At 42.7% G+C, this 14,382-nt stretch overlaps 1 protein-coding gene across 1 annotated transcript in view; it reads left to right on the top strand.

The window, feature by feature from the left end:
- Nucleotides 1-14,382, top strand: part of Tsga10 (testis specific 10) — a 101,903-nt gene that overhangs the window by 12,523 nt on the left and 74,998 nt on the right. Inside the window, exon 3 of the mRNA XM_052193036.1 lies at nucleotides 7,278-7,493. Coding sequence (XP_052048996.1) covers nucleotides 7,278-7,493 — 216 coding nt within the window. The remainder of the gene's footprint in view (nucleotides 1-7,277; nucleotides 7,494-14,382) is intronic.

The raw sequence follows: 14,382 nt of genomic DNA, 5'->3' as shown, positions 1-14,382 counted from the left end.
CGTCAGGAGCCCGCAAAGTGCCGACCTGGAGCTGGGCTGCAGGGAACCCGTGCAGCTCTGTGGTTGCTGCTTCACCTTCTGTGAGGCTCCCTGAGCTCTGAGGAGAGGGTTTGAAGAGACATCTGTGTAGAGCTGTGTGTTCCACCGTCTCTCTGCATAATGTCCAGCTGTGGGTTTCTGTATTTGTTTCTGCTTGCTGCAGGAGGAAGCCTCTCTGAAGATGGCTGGCTGAACAAGGCACTGATCTGTGAATGTAGACGAGTATCATTAGCAGCCATTTTAGGGTTACTTTCCACTGCACTAGGTCTCCATATCACCCCTTAAATGGCCTTCAGTTCTCATTGTCTCTCCTCTCATTCTCTCTCTAAATCCCATATCCCACCCAAGCTCCCCATTCTCACATCCCCATTCACCCTTAATATTTATACTGTTTCCCCCTCCCAGGGAGATTTCGTGTGTGTGTGTGTGTGTGTGTGTGTGTGTGTCTATCTGTCTGTCTGTCTGTCTGCCTGCCTGTCCATCTGTGTGCCCCTTCCTCTATGTCTGTCTTCTTTGAATCTGTGGATTGTATCTTGGTTATTATTTTTTAATGGCTAATATCCATATATAAGCTAATGCATAAAAATGTGGACTCAAAAAAGTCCCAGAGAAACACAAGGCCAACATCTAATAACTGCTTGCTTCAAAACAAGCAGATTAAAAGAAAATTATAGACCTTTCCTGCCAGCATAGGCCAAATAGAGTCTAGACTTTAATCCTTTCCAGGTGTTGACAAGGATCCTCAATTGTGCCTCCTCTTGACCTCATGCCCTTATCTCTACCCCTAAGAAAAGTTGGTATTAAAGGAGACTAAGTAGGGAACCAAGACTTTCATTTGTCAGGTAGTAGGAGGTGCATAGTTTCTGAGGTCAGTAGAGACCACAGGGGCACCAAGCATCTGCTTCAACACTGTAGTCAGGGGCACCAATCATCTGCTTCAACACTGTAGTCAGGGGCACCCTTCCTTCTACTCTGTAGTCAGGGGCACCCTTCCTTCTACCCTGTAGTCAGAGGCACCCTTCCTTCTACCCTGTAGTCAGAGGAACCCTTCCTTCTACCATGTAGTCAGGGGCACCCTTCCTTCTACTCTGTAGTCAGAGGCACCCTTCCTTCTACCCTGTAGTCAGAGGCACCCTTCCTTCTACTCTGTAGTCAGGGGCACCCTTCCTTCTACCCTGTAGTCAGGGGCACCCTTCCTTCTACTCTGTAGTCAGAGGCACCCTTCCTTCTACTCTGTAGTCAGAGGCACCCTTCCTTCTACCCTGTAGTCAGGGGCACCCTTCCTTCTACTCTGTAGTCAGGGGCACCCTTCCTTCTACCCTGTAGTCAGGGGCACCCTTCCTTCTACCCTGTAGTCAGAGGCACCCTTCCTTCTACCCTGTAGTCAGGGGCACCCTTCCTTCTACTCTGTAGTCAGGGGCACCCTTCCTTCTACCCTGTAGTCAGGGGCACCCTTCCTTCTACTCTGTAGTCAGAGGCACCCTTCCTTCTACTCTGTAGTCAGAGGCACCCTTCCTTCTACCCTGTAGTCAGGGGCACCCTTCCTTCTACTCTGTAGTCAGGGGCACCCTTCCTTCTACCCTGTAGTCAGGGGCACCCTTCCTTCTACCCTGTAGTCAGAGGCACCCTTCCTTCTACCCTGTAGTCAGAGGCACCCTTCCTTCTACCCTGTAGTCAGAGGCACCCTTCCTTCTACCCTGTAGTCAGGGGCACCCTTCCTTCTACCCTGTAGTCAGAGGCACCCTTCCTTCTACCCTGTAGTCAGAGGCACCCTTCCTTCTACCCTGTAGTCAGGGGCACCCTTCCTTCTACCCTATAGTCAGAGGCACCCTTCCTTCTTGCTAGGGAGGTGTCAGATGAGAGTTAGAGTAGAGTCAAGACTTTATTTCTCCTAACAAGGCCTCTCTTATGATTTGAATCTGCATGTTCCCTTCAGGCTCTTGTTTGGAATGGGCAGTCTCCAGCTTGTGGTGCTGTTTTAGAGGGGAGCCTTTAGGAGGTGGGGCCTGGCTGATGGAAGTAGCTCACTAGGGATTGGCCTTTGAAGGTCATAGCTGCCCATGGTTCCAGTCTGCCCTCTGTTTCCTGGTCCACCAAGATGTGAACCACCCCATTCTGCCTGTGTCAGGAACAGTTGAGTAAGGCTGAATTAAAAGGTCAAGAACTAATTTATTGGTGGAGGAAATTTCAAATGTTCTTGGTATGGTGGTGAGAATCAAACCAGGGCCCTGCTCATGTTAAGGTAGCATTCTATTCATTGAGTTATGACCCCAGATCTCAGAAGAGGAAGTTTCAAGACTGCATAATATTCAGTCTATAGCATAACTATTGCTTACTGCATTCAGGCAGCTTTATAATGAGGGACAGGGAGTGCAGGAGAAAGATGTGCAAAACATGCAGTTTAGGAGCATGCCGTGTATTTAAAACTGCAGCACAAGCAAGTGGACAGAGTGTTAAAATTGTTAAAGAGCTGTTCCTTCATCCACCTCCCGCTGGGGCAATAGGAAAGGTGCCTTGAGGGGAGACTTGGCTCATGAAAGGCTTCAGGATGCAAATCTGAAAAGCCATTTGAGAGACTTTTCTTTTAGAGAGAGCCTCAGGGGTGTCCTTTAAGTGAGACAACCAAGGGAAGGATTTTCAGTGCACGGGCACTCAGAGGCTACTCAAGCTGTGGTCCATGGGTCCCAGTTCTTGAGCTGGCAGCACAACATGAGATCATCTATATACTGATTTGGAGGCATGCAGAATGTATGAATTCTAGTTATCTTGGAGACTTACCCCTATATTTTTGACAAAAGTCTGGGAAGCAAAGCAGTGAATAGCATGATCAGATTCCCTATAGGGAGTCCTTCAGTGGACTTCGCATGAAGCTTTGAAGGTGAATCCCAAGTTGTGGTAGAGAACTCAGGATGTTGGAGCTCTGAAGAACCTGAGGTATCTGCTGAGGAAAGCTGTAACACCAAGTAGATTTGGCCCAAAGAGAAGTCCTGAGTCTTCCAGGCAGCAAGACCCAGGAGAGAGACACTTAAGTCCATGAGAGCTTACAGAGGATACACATACACCAGATATAGGCATGGAGGATCCCAGCCTGCCTCTTCTAAAGCATTTATATCCTGCATTGAATAAAAGCAGGGTTTACTATCAGGGGCAAGGAGGGTATTCATGTATTTACAGATAATCAGTTTGTTTTATTTACCCACTTAACAATAAAATGAGCATTATGTACAGAATGCATAATTCATGATGCATTCAGGAGTTCTGTATATTGCTTAGAAGTCAGTGGAAAGGGCAGGTAAATAACTTATTTTAATAATCTTTTTTTTTTTGTGGTTTTTCGAGACAGGGTTTCTCTGTGTAGCCCTGGCTGTCCTGGAACTCACTGTGTAGACCAGGCTGGCCTCGAACTCAGAAATCCACATGCCTCTGCCTCCTGAGTGCTGGAATTACAGGCGTGCGCCACCACACCTGGTTATTTTGATAATCTTATAAAATACTAAGAAAGAGTTGAGAAGTTAACTCAGTCAATATAGTGCTTATACAAAGACTTGAGTTTAAACCACAGAACCTGTGTGAACTAACCAGGCATGGTAGTAATTCTGCTTGTAATTCAAGCTCTGGGGAGGTGGGCACAGGCATATCCCTGGCATACTCTGGCCACCGAGAGACCCTGTCTTTAGAAGGCCGAAGTAGATAGTGCTTAAGGAATGACATTTGAGATTGTCTTTGGCCTGTACACACATGAGGATATGTATACCACATACCACATGCATTCACAGCATGGGCGTTGCGGAGGAAGCAACTCAGTAGGTGGGGGACTTGCTATGCAGGAATAAGAAATGTCATTCAGATTTTCAGCACTCATGCAAATGCTGAGTAGGCTGGCGGCCTTCTGGTAACCCTGGCACTCAGGAGTCACTGGCTGGCTAGATGAGGCAAATCTGGGAGCACTGAGTTAAATTGAGGGACCTTGCCTCAATATAAAAGGTGGAGATCAATCAAAGAAAATGCTTTGTCTTCCACATGCATACATATGTGCACACTTTTCCTTTTACTCCTGTCTGCTGATACATGTGAATACACACATGCACATGTGCATGCACACACAACAGTCCAGAAAAACCCAGACAACAGAACTGTGAAGACAGATGAATTGAATTGTTTAACACTCACATCCTATGGCATATTAGAATAGCACACTATCGATCAAAGTAGCTGAGATAAGAAAGGTAGGGAAAATGAAGAAATTTGGTCCGATGATTTGAATATGGAATGTCCTCCATATGTTGAAAGTGTGTGAGCACCTGGTCCCTGGCTGGGGCAGTGTTTGAAAGTTGTGAAACCTTTAGGAGATGGGGCTGGGTTTGGAAAATAACTTGGGGGTGGGCCTTTAAATTTAAACCTACCAGAGTGCTCTGCTTTCTTGGGATGACCTTAATGTGAAGACCTCTGCCACATCCTTCATAGACCCTCAGAAACTGTGGTCCCAAATAATTGTCTCCATCTAAGTTCTTCTCTCAGGAACTATGGCCCCAGATAATTGTTTCCACCTTAAGTTCTTCCCTCAGGAAGGACTTAGTGTCATAGTGACCAGAAAAGAATCCAGTTTGCTGTGTGAAGAGCTTGTACTAGAATGGTGAGCCGGTAGTTTAGCATGAGGTTTCTGTTCATGTTCCCAACAGCTGGGCTGCACATTTTCTTTAAAGGAAGCAGAAAGAAAATGTTAAATACTCTTTACCTACTAAGCCAGGAACAAGCCAGTTTCTTTCCTATAGTTGAGGCCTAAGAAATTTTCCTGAGGCTTTTACTGAAGAGGATTTTATGACATATTTGATATAGCACTATAATACTTAAAATGTTCCTAAAGCTGTGCAGGAAGAATGTTGTAGTGTGTCTGCAGCGTAGGACACTGGAGTCCCATAATGACCTCATATGACTCCTGACTCAATGCCACCCATTCACATCATAATAAATGGCATTGCAACATACTGAGTTAAAATAACTCATTGATGGGTATCTGTGCCTTTAAAACCAGCACTCAGGAGACACAGGCAGATGGATCTCTTGAGTTTGAGGCAGCCTGATCTACCCAGGGAGTTCCAGGTTATCCAAGGCTAAGTAGTGAGACCATGTCTCAAAAACCAAAAACAAACAAGTAAAAACCCCACCGCCAACAACAAACAAAACAGAAAAGAAAAAATAATTCATGAACTATAGGATATTTTTCATAGAGGGACAAATATAATTTATACTTTTAAAGTAACTTTCAGTTTTAAAAGAAGTTCTCTCTGTAGTTACTTGAAACATTCAAAGTTAAGGCATGGCTGACTCAGAACGAAGACTAGGTGTTCAGCAATTCCAGCTGCTGCTTAAAGACTTAGACTGGTTTTAGAGGGATGAAGGGGAACAGGGACTAGGGCTGCTGGTATTTATTTAAATTTAGTTAATCTTCTGAAGAAGACCAGCATAGGATCTTGAATATAGCATGTACTCTATAGAGAACTCACGAGCATTCCTATTATTGTACTTAACATATTGTGCCTCAAGGAAACAAAAGAGCAGACATCTAGTCTGTTTGATGTTAGTGTGTTCGATGAGTCTGCTGTGTGTGTGTGTGTGTGTGTGTGTCCGTCCGTGTCTGTCTGTGCCTTTTTACATGTATTGATAGTTTGACCCTGGGTTGGGAACTATTGTCCTCCTTATTAATCAGCAGATACCAGATTGATGCGACATTAAGTTTAGGCAAGTAAGTTGTTGTGTTCAAAAAGACTTTTCTAAAAAGTTAACAGAGGCCAGGCAGTGGTGGCACACGCCTTTAATGCCAGCACATGGGAGGCAGAGGCAGGCTGATTTCTGAGTTCAAGGCCAGCTTGGTCTACAGAGTGAGTTCTAGGACAGCAAGGGCTACACTGAGAAACCCTGTCTCAAAAAACAAAAAACAAAAAACAACAACCTGAAAAAAGCAAAACAAAAAAAAAAGAGTGAGAGAGAAAAAGAGTTAACAGAGTTTTAAATAACAAGTAGAAATTTGATTCTTTTTTTATTGGTTATTTTGTTTATTTGCATTTCAAATGTTATCTACCTTCCCTGTTTCCTCTCTGAGAACCCCTTATCCCACCCCACCCCCAGAAAGTTGATTCTTGAGTAGTAAATGTCATTAATTTTTCAAATTAACTTTAATTTCTTCACTGCAGATAAATATTTGGTTTTTTTCCTTTGAGACAAGGTTTCTTTTTGTAGCCCAGTTAGTTTTAAAGTCATGATCATCCTGCCTTAGCCTTCTGAGTGCTAGATTATGGGCATATGCTACCATACCTGGCTATTTGGATGTTCTTTTAACATATATTATATAGTAAGATAATAGTATGGGTTACTCGTGGGGGTGGAATCCAGGAGGGGTTGGGAAAGGGTAAGTGTGATTGCAGTGTATTATATGCTGTATGAAATTCTCAAAGAATAAATTGCAAGTATTTTTAAAAGACCTACTTAAAGTACTAATTTTGTTTTGTTTTGTTTTGTTTTGTTATTTGTTTTTGTTTTTGTTTTTTTTTGTTTTTTTGGGGGTTTTTTTTGGATTTGGTTTTTTCAAGACAGGGTTTCTCTGTGTAGCCCTGGCTGTCCTGGAACTCACTGTGTAGACCAGGCTGGCCTCAAACTCAGAAATCCACCTGACTCTGCCTCCCAGAGTGCTGGGATTACAGGCGTGTGCCACCACTGCCTGGCTTTGTTTTGTTTTTTAAGACAGGATTTCTCTGTGTAGCCCTGGCTATCCTAGAACCCACTCTGTAGACTAGGTTGACCTTAAACTCAGAGATCGCCTGCCTCTCCCTGTCAGGTACTAGAATTAAAGACATGCACCATCACTGCCTGGCACAAAACTATTTTTAAAAATAGTATTTCTGTTAAAAAAAAACCTGAAATTTGACATGAAAGATGCAGTTATTAAGAAAAAATAATTTGATGGCTCAGAATGTGGCTTAGTAGTTGACTGCTTACCAGACATTCATGGTGGCCTAGATTTGATCTTTACCACACTGATTAGTTACTTAATTAATATTTTCACTTGGTGTCCTTTCCAGATTGGTAACAGCCTGGTACACAATGAACAGGACACAAAGATTTTACAGTTAGGTGTTCTTGCCAGTTAAGCAAAGTCTTTCTGATTCTAACACCCAGTTGCTTTTCTCAGAAGGAAGCTCAGGGACCTTTTAACCTTTTTACTTCCTTTCTGGTTATAATAGGTTGAAGATCTCAAACAGACAAATCATGACTTGGAAGACTATGTTAGGAAACTCTTGGATAGTAAAGAGGTGGTAAGCACTCAAGTAGATGATTTAACCAACCACAATGAGCATCTATGTAAAGAGCTGATTAAACTTGACCAACTAGCAGAGCAATTACAAAAAGAGAAGAATTTTGTGGTGGACACTGCCGACAAGGAACTTGAAGAAGCAAAGGTAACTAAATTTATCACTGATTATATCTTAGTTGTACTTTAAGCATGTGATTGTAAAGGTAAATTGGAAAAGTGAAATTTTCATATAATTTGGAAGCTTTTTAGTTTGGCATATTTTAAGTTTATCATAAGGATTAAGTCTTATTTTCTCATACTTTATTTTTTACAATTTTTTTTTGCTCATATTTCCCCCTAAATTTTATGAGGCTATTATGAAAATTTCAAAGCAAGAAGGATAGTCTGTATATACAGTATTGCTCTGCTTCCTCCAATTTATCCTCTTTGTATCAACAGATAAATCCCCATGTCTTCCTTAGACACGGTCTTGCTCTCTAGCCAAGGCCTGCCTTGAACTCTGGACCATCAGGTGCCATGCCTGACTCTATTTCATTTTTTTTTTTTGTTTTGTGTTTTGAATTTGGTTTTTTTGAGACAGGGTTTCTCTGTATAGCCCTGGCTGTCCTGGAACTCACTCAGTAGATCAGGCTGGCCTCGAACTCAGAAATCTGCCTGTCTCTGCCTCCCAGAGTACTGGGATTACAGGTGTGCTCCATCACCGCCTGGCTTATTTAATTTCACTGACTTTTAATCAAATGAGAAATGTTTTATGTTGTTAATTGGTTGACTTAAGAGTTTTAGTTTTTGTTTAGGAAGATCTTTATCACATCAAGAGTTATAAATTTAACTTCTAGAATTTACCTTTACATTTTCAGCACATAAAGTTCATTCCTTTAATTTGAGAACACTTATCTGTAAGTCCTTGCCTGGAGAAGGTCCTAGAACTCCCATTGAGCATAGATAGAGTGACTTGTCTCTAGCCTGTAATATTGTAGCCACATGTTCACTACACATTATTAAAGGACTCTTAAAAGTATTAAAGGACTCCTTAAAAGTATTAAAGGACTCTTAAAAGTAGTGTGTATATTTTCAATAGTTATTTTGACCTTTCAAGCACAGCTTAGTGGTTAACTGAGTACAATCTTCATCTTGACTGTGAACAATGTCAAGTTGGGAGTTTTACTGTCCTTCATTCTTCATATTAAAAATTAACTGACTCCTTCCCAGACTGAAGTGGAAACATTACTGGCTGTATTTCCACTCTTTGTAGAACACATCTATTTTTAAGGGTTCCTTAGGGTCTACTGACCAGATGGGAACAGGGAGTAGGTAGGTGTCAGGGTGAATTCTCCAATATTAAAAGGAAGGATTCCTGGAATGGAAAGCCCCTGAATTATAAAGCATAGGCTTTGAGCAAAAATGAAAAAAAAAATGAAACATGAAAAATAAAAATATTAAATATTAAAATTGTGCCGGCTCAGAAAAGGATATTTCTAGAAAAATGATATTCATGTGTGATGTAGAATTTCTGCTATATTGGAGAATTGGAAAGCTATTGAGCTCTTGAGAAAGAGGCTCCCGGCCTTTGTGGGGTAGTGTTCCTGGAGAAAGACTGTGGCGAATCACTGTAAACCAGAGCAGTGGCTTTGGGATTGGCGCCTTAAGTGAGAAAGCAGGGCTTAGTGACATTGTAGGGCAGAAGGGAGAGGAGAGAGGGGCAGGGCCATTTTGGTCACCCTCTGCATTAGCCGTGTATTGTAGGGTTAGGACTATCATGATGCAGCCTTGTCTGAGTTTGGGGGTAGAATCTGAAGTAGTGCTTCTGTTCTTACAGTCCCTTACATGCTCTAACATGTACAAGTAGAATCTAAGGCTAATGATAGGATTAAGTTTATTCACTGAGAAGAATTTATTTTGGTTAGTCACACTTTTAAATATCCATGAAGTAACACTCTTCCACTAAACTGTTTTTGAGTCTTTACTACTGTGCTTTTATTGCTATGTAACAAGTACTCCCTGCTAGGTGGTTTCAAACTTTTTCAGATGAGGTGGTGGTTGTGGTTCAGTGTGTCAGGAAACTGTAAGAAAGGTGATGGTCAGATTGCAGTCATAGGCTAACTGCTACCACAAGGCTTGCTTCTTGCAGACTTGCCTGGCCCTCAGCAGGAGTCTTCTGTACACTGACAGTTGACCTCTGCTTTCTGAGCCAGTGATCCAAGAGTGGGAACAAGCTGGAATCTACAGTGCACATTTCCACCAGCTTTGCCTTTAAAACGATTCACTAGGGCTGGGTGTGGCGGTACACATCTGTAATTTCAGCACTGGAGAGGCTCAGGCAAGATCGTGAGTTCACAGGACAAAGGGCTGCATGGAAGACTGTCTGGGGGAAGCAAAGTGGCATTGTGTAGAACCCACACTGAAGGGGAAGGAAGCCTGCATCTCCTCCTGCAGCAGGGTTAGGCTCTGAGCAAGCGTCAGAGCCGCAGCTCTTCACCTCTGCTTGTATCACAGCTCGAGTTACCCTTTTGAGCTAACACAGCGGCTTTCCAGGCAGTTGAACATGATTTTCTCTAGTGTGAAGGGTAGAATTGCAAGTTTACTATTGTTAGTTTCTTATACCATACATGTTAGGGTTTCTCTCTCTCTCTCCTTCCCCTCCCCCCTCTATATATAATTTTTTGAAACACAACTTATCAGAATAATGTTAAGGAAAAGTAACCTAAACCATAAATCACTGAAAAATGATTAGCTATTATGTTCAGTGGTATTTGCAATTAAACTGAACAACTAAATTATGACTTTAATTAAAAGACATTTTCTAAGATGGCACCAATGTGTTTAAAATGTAATACATTCTATATGAGATATTATAGAACATATTAACATAAGTGCTCCTTTTTTATTTTAGTTATTTTTGTTTGAGTATGAGTTCTTTGCATGCATATGTGTATGTGTATATGTGTGTGTGTGTGTGTGTGTGTGTGTGTGTGTATACCACAACATTTGTACCACCTAGTGCCTGCTGATGTCAGAAGAGGGTGTTGGATCTCCTGGAGCTGGAATTATGGGTGGTTGTGAACCACTATGTAGATACTGAGAACTGAAAACAGATTCTCTGCAAGAGCTGCAAATGCTCGGAACCTCTGACCTATCTCTCTAGCCCCAGCATGTGTACTTTAAAATGTTTTAATTTCTTTGAAAATATCATATACGTGTACTACATTTATATCACTTCCCTCCTGCTCCTTCCATATGTCTTTTTATCCCACTCCCTTTCAAACCCTTGTCTTCCTTGTTTTAGTTATTATTGTTACATATATACGTATACACATATTTGGGAATAAATACATAGATACAGCCTACTGAGCCCCTTTAGTGTTGCTTGTGTGCACCTATTTTAGGGATGACTACTTGGTAGTAGATAACCAGTTAGGAGGCTCATCTCTGGGGAAAACTGACTCTCCCCAGTTCACATGGGACCACTGTTGAACTAGGTCTCTGATACCCTTTTATTATTGTTACCTTTGCATGGCATTCAATCAGCCAAAATAATTGAATTCACCATATAGAAAATACTGTGTAAAACTTAATATTTATATATTACCCCGCTTTTAAAAGTATACTTTACAGTTATTTATTTTATGTATATGATTGTTTTGCCTGAATGTGTCTGTATGTCCTGTGTGTTCCCTGTGCACATAGAGGCTATATGTCTGTGCATCATGTGTGTTCCTTATGCACGTGGAGGCTATGTGTTTGTATGTCGTGTGTGTTCCTTATGCATGTGGAGGCTAGACGAGGGCATCAGGTTCCCTGGGACTGGAGATGGCCGTGAGCTGTCCTGTGTGCACACATGATGCACAGCCCTGGGACTAGAGATGGCCGTGAGCCGTCCTGTGTGCACACATGATGCACAGCCCTGGGACTGGAGATGGCCGTGAGCCGTCCTGTGTGCACACATGATGCACAGCCCGGGGACTGGAGATGGCCGTGAGCCGTCCTGTATGCACACATGATGCACAGCCCGGGGACTGGAGATGGCCGTGAGCCGTCCTGTGTGCACACATGATGCACAGCCCTGGGACTGGAGATGGCCGTGAGCCGTCCTGTGTGCACACATGATGCACAGCCCTGGGACTGGAGATGGCCGTGAGCCGTCCTGTGTGCACACATGATGCACAGCCCAGGGACTGGAGATGACCGTGAGCCGTCCTGTGTGCACACATGATGCACAGCCCTGGGACTGGAGATGACCGTGAGCCGTCCTGTGTGCACACATGATGCACAGCCCTGGGACTGGAGATGGCCGTGAGCCGTCCTGTGTGCACACATGATGCACAGCCCTGGGACTGGAGATGGCCGTGAGCCGTCCTGTGTGCACACATGATGCACAGCCCAGGGACTGGAGATGGCCGTGAGCCGTCCTTTGTGCACACATGATGCACAGCCCAGGGACTGGAGATGGCCGTGAGCCGTCCTGTGTGCACACATGATGCACAGCCCTGGGACTGGAGATGGCCGTGAGCCGTCCTGTGTGCACACATGATGCACAGCGCCTTTAACTGCCGAGCTGTCTCTCCAGCCCCGCTTGATGTTTTGTGTAGCTCTTTCCACACCATTTTCCTCCTCCACTCTGCCTCAGCAGCACTGGCCACTGGAACTCGCTAGGCATTCTTTTGCCCTTGGACATCTGCTGTAACGGCCTTTTTCTTGGAATGTTCCCTCAGATTTTCCTGTGCCCTCTTCTTTAATCCTTGCTCAAGGATACCTTTCTGTGGAGACTCCCTGATAACTGTTTCAAATTCCAGTCTTGTTTTCCATAAACATAGTACCCTTAGCTCTGTTTTTCTTTGCCAGTATGCTATATAGCTTGATATTTAACTAACTTATTTTAATTTAAAAAAATCTATTTTAGTCACTGTTCTATTGCTGTGAAAAGATAGCATGACCAAGGCAACTCTTATAAAAGAAAGCATTAGTTGGGGTTGGCTTACAGTTTTAGAGGGTGAGTCTAGTCCATTATCATCCTGGTGGGGAGCATGGCAGCAGGCATAGCACTAGAGAGGTAGTTAAGAGCTACATGCTGATCCAAAGGGGAGGGAGGGGAGGGGAGGGGAGGGGAGAGGAGGGGAGGGGAGGGGGAAGAGGGGAGACTGGCTGGGTATGGTGTGAGCTTTTGAAACCTCAAAGCCCACTCCTAGTGACACACTTGCTTCAACAAAGCCACACCTCCTTATGTTTTCAAACAGCTCTATCTGCTACTGACTAAGTATTCAAATGGCCTATGGGGGCCATTCGTACTCAAATCGCCACATTTATCTTTCCCAGCTGGAATATTAGGTGTCCTTAAATTCAAAAAAATTCTTTAACTGTTTTGTTTACTTAAAAAAATATCTCTTGGGTGCTGGAGAGATGGCTGAATGGTTAAGAGCACCAGCTGTTCATCTAGAGGTCCTGAGTTCAATCCCTAACATCTACATGTTAGCTCACAAGGTTTATAACTCTAGTCCTATAAGATCTGATGCCCTCTTCTTGTGTGCAGATGTACATGAAGAAAAAATTACCCATATACACAAAATAAATTTAAAATATCTCAAGTGCCTTAGAATCTGAGTAGTTATTATGTTTTTTTTTTGAGTGACATGGACAGTTTTTGATATATATTTTGACTCTCATCTTTTCTTTCTCTCTTTAACTAGATTATAAACTCCCTGGGGCAGAAATTTGTGTTTTGTTGCATTTATTGTGTTTCCCAGCATGAATCAGTCTTACATTATCAGGCAGACACAGTAAGCAACCATTAGCCAGTTGTTAGGAAGGCAAAAAACACAGGATTAACACTTGTTCTTAGGGCCAGTTATAATTATTTTCAGGATAGTCTTAGCACTTTTGTAATAAAGGTTCTATATGTTTATTGTAAAAATTTCAACTTTATGTGTGTAGTTAGTGGTAGATTGCTTGCCTAGAAAGATTCAATCCCCAACACTAGAAGCACACAAGCAAGAAGATCTCAGTTCACCTAGAACACTATAAAGGAGGAAACAATACCTACTGCTCTCTTACTTGGATCTACTCTTCTGGCTACAGATTATTGGTTAAGTTTCATCTGTATTTAGCATATGCGTACTTCCATTTTTTTTGAGGAAGCATCACACTGGATATTCTGCTTTACAGAGTTTTCATACTTAACAAAGAACAAAAATATTTATCCGTTTATACTAGAGTTATGTCTTTGTAGTGTCTGCACAGTAAGCTGTATTAGTCAGGGTTCTCTCTATGAACAGGCCTAATAAGATGAATCTGTAGATAGAAAGGAGGATTTACTACAGTGGCTCAGACTTTGGTCAGTCAGTCCAACGATGGCTGTCTACCAGTGGAAAGCCCAAGAATCCAGTAGCTGCTTTGTCCTCTACGCTGGATGCCTCAGCTGGTCCTCAGTAGATGGCAGAATCCCGAAGAAGTAGGAATGAAGAAACCAAACAAGGGATGCCTTGCCTTCCAGTGAGAGCAGCAGCAGACAGCAGGCACCTCCTCCTTCCGTGCCCTTATGCAGGCTGCCACCGGAAGGTGCGGCCCAGACTGAAGGTGTGTCTTCCCGTCTCAGAAGATCCAGATGTAGTGTGCATCCTCCCACTTCATATGATTCAGTTCAGAAATGTCCCTCACAGGTGTGCCTGCCTGCTTTTGTTTCAGTTAATTCCAGATGTTGTCAAGTTGACAACCAAGAATAGCCATCACAGTAGTATAAAATAAAACATTGAAAATTAATGATTCAGAGTTCTACAAAGTATATACAAACTATAAGTTATGTTCTAAACATTAGGACCCCTTAATATTTTATAAACTGTAGTCTGACTTCTAGAGGAATCTTAGAAGGCTAATAAAGAAAAATGGGATGGAGTTTTGTTGAATTTTACTGATAGAACTTTTAGTGTTGTGAGGCCCAGGGCATGGATCCCAGCAAATGTAATTAATTTTTCCAGGAAATTTTAATATAAATTGTAGCATATTTATCTTAGTTCAGGATAATGAGACAATAATGTGATGTTAAG

This window comes from Apodemus sylvaticus, chromosome 9 (assembly GCF_947179515.1).
Source record: "Apodemus sylvaticus chromosome 9, mApoSyl1.1, whole genome shotgun sequence".
Taxonomy (NCBI): Eukaryota; Metazoa; Chordata; class Mammalia; order Rodentia; family Muridae; genus Apodemus; species Apodemus sylvaticus.
The sequence above is the reverse complement of the archived record's forward strand: the minus strand, read 5'-3'. Positions and strand labels throughout refer to the sequence as shown.